The following is a 5,583-nucleotide window of genomic DNA, read 5'->3' as shown; positions in this document are numbered from 1 at the left end:
CAGTATAGAATTTCAAATATAACATTTTATTGCACTTCTTTTAAACCTTTTGCCAAACTTATAATCAAAATCAAAATAAATATGTATAAAAAAATATACATTATAACGCAAATGGTAAATTAACAGAATAAAATTTAAAACAAATAATATTATACATATAATAATAAAGCAAAATTTTCAAAGTGCTCTTATAAGTAAGTGGGAATAAAAATAATTCAAAACATTAATTTTGACATTGTGAGAAAACAAGTAACTTATGCATTATACTTAAAAAATAGTTTTAATTTAAAGAATTTTAAATTAATTTTAAATTTTTAAATAATTAAAATTAAAATTTTATTTTACAAATTAATTTTTTTTCTTACAATTTTAAGAATGTAACTTTGTAATGACTTTTATTCTAATTTACTCATACATTGTTAGATCTATTATAATCAAAATTCTTATGTTAAATGTTTATATACAGTTAGTATATAATTTGTTTGAAACATGAAATACGTTTTTCTTACATTTTATTTTTAATTATGCAATACTATGGCCATTTTCTGATATACAGTACCAGTACTGAAAATCTATAATTCGCATTGTGTATACAAACAGATTTTCAATACTGGTATTATATGTATATCTAAATATAAAAAGGCCTGCACAAAAAAGGATAAAAAGCAAAGTGTCACTAAATGAAAAATTAACGCTTTTTCCCATCTTTCTTCTTCATCTACAATTTCCTAATAATTATTTTTAGAAAAAATTAAATTAATAGAAAAAATTTTGACATACCGTAAAAAAAAATTTTTAATGTTGGTGTTATAAAAAATTGAAAAGGAATAAGAAAAACTACTTACTACTTCGTTTCCGTTTTGTATTTTTATCTTTCTGATTTCGGCAATTTGTATGATTTGACGAATTATTTGATAATAGTGATATGTTTGAAATAATAATTTATTTTATAAGTTTCAAAGAAAATAAATTAAAATTAATTATATAAAATACCAAAAATATAAAAATGTTAATATTAAATTTCTTGTTAGTACTCTATGTTATTCTTTGTAAATATTTTTTTATATATTAATTTTGTGGCGGTCCGCTTACGGCACGCGCGCCTGGCCGCGCGCCGGGCCCGCGCGCCCGCCACGTGACGAGAGCGGTGCGCGACGCCACCGCTAGGTGCCGTAGGCGCCACGACAAATCTCGTAATTGAGATTCACCCACGCCCGCTATATCTAGGGCTCCGTGGGTGGTCTCCAGCGAGTTCTCCCTGCTCTCGGGATAGTGCGAGCTTCTCCAGGCCACTATTCCGAGAGTGTTTTGAGATACCTGTACCCTCTGACAGAGCGAGCTCGGCTCTTTGAGATCGAAATAGGGATGTTCGATTTCTCTAATAAAATCGATTCTTGAATCGATTTTGAATCAATTTTATTAGAATCGATTTACTAAAAAATCGGGCTAAAAAGATCGATCTATCGAAAATCGATTCAATTATAGAGTAATATTTTTATTGCATAAATATATTTGATAACAATTATTATTTATTTATAAGGTTTCTATTCATACATAAATTTAATATATAAAATTGTAATACATTTTTTCACATATTTTTCTTTAAATATAATAATTATTTAAAAACATTTTAATTTTTGAAAAATTTATTTTTATTCATGTAATTATCTTGTACATTATATTTTATTATTTTTATTACTTTATATATAATAACTAATTTAACATATTTTTAGATTATTTAAAATAAGAAAATACAATTAAAAAATTCTCAGATGAAATGTAAATTATTCATTTATTTTCCATTCTTTTAATGTCAACGAATTTAAAAACAATAAATGTTGTAAGTGTTCTGGTAATAATCTACTCCTGTTTTCCGTTAATATGTTTCCAGCTTTGGAAAATAATCTTTCTGATGGTACAGAAGTAGCCACAATTGATAAGTATTGTTTCGCAATTATTCTTAAAGATGGATATATTGATTTATTAATATAACCCAGTAATCCATCGGATCTTCATTCAACCCAATCGTAGGTTGATTAAGATAATGTTTTAGATCGGTTGGAATTTCGTCACTTTCATTATTAATATACTGAATGTTATTTGCAAGATCTTCATGAAATGACCATATATCATTCGAAAGACTTGCATTCTCTGTTGCGATTGTTGCTATATTTTCTTTTCTTGGTATATTGTTATTTAAAGTTTCCATTTTCTGAGCTATTTTGTTAATTGCCTGTGAGCAGACAATAGAATTGTTGAAATGCAATTTTTTGAATCGAGGATCCAGAATAGTTGATATGGCTAATATAGTAACTTGTTCTACTGCTCCAAATCGCATATTAATATTGGCACTAAGTGAATCAAGTAATTTTAGAGCCGTAGGAGAGATCAAATCAAAACTTAAATTATTTATTTTTTTCTTTAGGCAATTAATTAATGGTATTACTTTACTTCCTGTGGTATAGTGCTCACCACAAATCTCTTTTGTAGCTGCTTCAATTGGACTCATTACTTGCATTATGTCTTTAGCGAGTTGCAGTTCAGAAGCTGACAACATTGAAGGTGCTTTCGGAAATTTTAATAATGTTAAACTAATACTTTCGGATAGTTCAACAAATTGTTCCAGCATATAATATACAGAGTTCCATCGCGTCGGAACAGACTGAATCAATTTTTTTGTTTCATGTTTTCGTAGTTCATCTGCAGCAGAAACAGATTGTTTAAAAAATGTAATCAGTGTCTTTATTTTTTCACAGAAAGTTTCAATTTTATTATCTTTCAATACGGCTGTAGCAACCAAATTCAATGTGTGGGCAAAACAAGGCAAATGTTTATTCTTTCCAAATACATCATTAATTGCTTTCGTAATGTTCGCTGCATTATCTGTTACGATAGCTGTAATATTATCCTTTTTGATATGCCATTCAGTACATATTTGTGATAACCATTGTCCGAGGTAATCTGAAGTATGTCTTTCATTCAATTCAGTAACGCCAATAACTACAGAGTTTAGTTTTCCATTTGAAGCAAAATGTACTGTTAATTCCAAATAACTTCTGGTATTAAGAGTATCCGTCCACACATCTGTTGTTAGACATACATGCTCAATAACAGATAACTTAACTTTCATTATATTTGAAAGCAATTCATATTTCTCTTCCATTAAAATTGTTATCTTTTTTCTTCCGGGAACTTTGTATAACGGTACAGTCATTTTCATAAGATATTGGAAACCTTCTTTCTCAACTGTATTAAAAGGCAAATTATTTTTAGCGATCATGAAAAGAATTCCATTTGTTATTTGCCCATGTTTCACACCTCCACCTAAAAAAGAAATAAACACAAAATTTCAGAATTTATTAAAAGTAAATTAATGTTATTAAAAGGTTTAATTAAAAATGTTATTTACCTTCGTAGGCTCTCATGTTCATTATTGTTTTATCTATTAATGGTTGATTATGTTTTATGTTTGTTTTTATTATTTCGCTTTTATTTGTAGATACTGTTGAGAGTGTTGAGAATGTTGAAGTTGAAGATGATGCTGACTCTATGTCTGTTATTAATATAGATTCATCTTCACATTCGTTAGTATTGTTCTAAAATTAAAAATATATATGTATATAATGTATTAATTAATAAATACACTTACAAATACATGCTAAAAGGTTATTCTATATATTATCATAAAATATAATATTACGTGTTCACTTTGCAGCCTCTGTTTTTTTATAACATCCAATTCATTTACTTCACTTAATGTTTTCTCATGTTTTCTTTTTAAATGATTTCTTAAATTTGTGGTATTTCCACCAGTTCTTACATCTGTTTGACATATTTTACATGTACCACCCATTTCCGTTCGAATAAAGTACTTCCACACATTACTTTTGCATTTAGATGACACTAATAATAAAATACAAATATTTACATAATAAATGAATATAATCACATTAATAGCAAATTAATTATCAACATTCAGGCTACTCAGCATAAAATCAACTACTACAAAATGGCTGTAATATAAAGTGCTTTATAAACAGCAATTATTAATGTTTAAAATGATTGCTGTTTACTTTGAAATCTTAAAAAGCATTATTAGTATTTTATAAAGCGCTTTGTATTTTTTAATACATCCATTATTATTTATTATTAATTATACATATGCTTAATTAAAAATATAATCTTTTGCTTACTTATTTCTTTTATAATTTATTTTTCTGTTAATAAGAAATAAATATAGGATAACATTAAACTTTTTAATTGGAGCAAAACTCATATAAATATATTTTGTTCATATATATCTGCCACCTTACTAAACCAATAAGCTGTCTCTCCTGTTCAAGAAGAAATGATGAAATAGAAAATACACACATTTATAATATATAATTTATTCATAATTTTTGACGCATTAAAATGTTCAAAAAGTAAGACACAAATTAGAATTATAAATAAAGAAATTTATATTTTTTAACATATTTCTTGTTTTTATTAATGTTTTATAATAAAGTCTAAATTGTCAATCAAACCTGCTAAGTAACACATAAGAATTTAAATTTATTATTTTATATTACTAAAATAGTATTATTTTATGGTTCTTAATTGTAATTTGTGTAAAATACTAACATTACAATTACAACACATAGCCATGCATTTATAAAGTAAGATATACATACCTTATAATTAATTAATGAACTGAGAAATCTTAATCTTTGTAAAGAATATTCTTATAAGTTTTTTTAGGTTCATTCGACGTATTTCTGCACGAAACAAAAGAATCTGGCAGAAATAATTAAGTGTCACTCTGCTTCGTAACGCGAGATATATTAATCGTTGAAGATATTAATCGTTAACAGGTTAGAAACACGTTTAAGTTTAGGTTAGAAACACATTTATCACACGATACGACGTGATACTGAGACCCGATCAAATTTCGACCCAAATATTCCTCAGGTGTCAATTTTTTTTTGTTTAACATTCGTGATTCGGAACAAGGATAAAATGATAAGTAGTACTTGGACACTTGGGTGGGAATCTGAAGTCTGAACGCTCCCCTGTGAGTTACGATCACTACGCATTGCAGATAGTAGATACGGATTGGATTGGAATTAATGGAATTGCGGATCGCGGATCGCGATTTCAGTCAATCACGGCGAGGCATATTCAAAACTACCTCGTCGTCATTGTTATTGGCTACCGATCCGCAATACGTAGTGTAACACGGGCTTAACTTTGCGTATAACAATACCATCGTTTTATTTATTAACACGTATGTTGAATTTAAATTTCGTGCTTTTTACTGTACTACTGTAGTGAAAAGTAACCAGACGCATGCGTAACGACTTTAGTGAGAAATGAGAATTAATTCGGCGATGTCAATTCGTAGTGCGCAGGTTCCAAACGTGGAAGAACGCAGACTCGGAATGGACCATGTCACCAGTGTCACTACACGCTAGTTACGCATAGAGTCCTAGATTATCAGAGAAGCACGACCGGTGTTACGAGTCCTGATTGGACTCGCAAATGGCCAATCATAAGATTGATTTATGGGATATTATAAATGTCTGCCGAATAAATCAATCTTAT

General features: G+C 28.3%; 1 protein-coding gene across 1 annotated transcript; it reads right to left on the bottom strand.

Moving 5' to 3' along the window:
• Positions 1–1,208: 1,208 nt before the first annotated feature.
• LOC105459036 lies at positions 1,209–4,708 on the bottom strand (the record flags this gene model as incomplete). Its single annotated transcript, XM_011704706.1, has 6 exons — positions 4,674–4,708; positions 3,701–3,903; positions 3,410–3,596; positions 2,821–3,324; positions 2,022–2,700; positions 1,209–1,393 (listed from the first exon to the last, which is right to left on the bottom strand). Coding segments are annotated over exons 2-6 (1,708 nt in total), but the record flags the coding sequence as incomplete, so codon positions are not given.
• Between the last annotated feature and the right edge of the window lie 875 nt (positions 4,709–5,583).

Source organism: Wasmannia auropunctata, unplaced genomic scaffold (genome assembly GCF_000956235.1).
Source record: "Wasmannia auropunctata unplaced genomic scaffold, wasmannia.A_1.0 LD334218.1, whole genome shotgun sequence".
In the NCBI taxonomy this organism is placed as follows: Eukaryota; Metazoa; Arthropoda; class Insecta; order Hymenoptera; family Formicidae; genus Wasmannia; species Wasmannia auropunctata.
The sequence above is the reverse complement of the archived record's forward strand: the minus strand, read 5'-3'. Positions and strand labels throughout refer to the sequence as shown.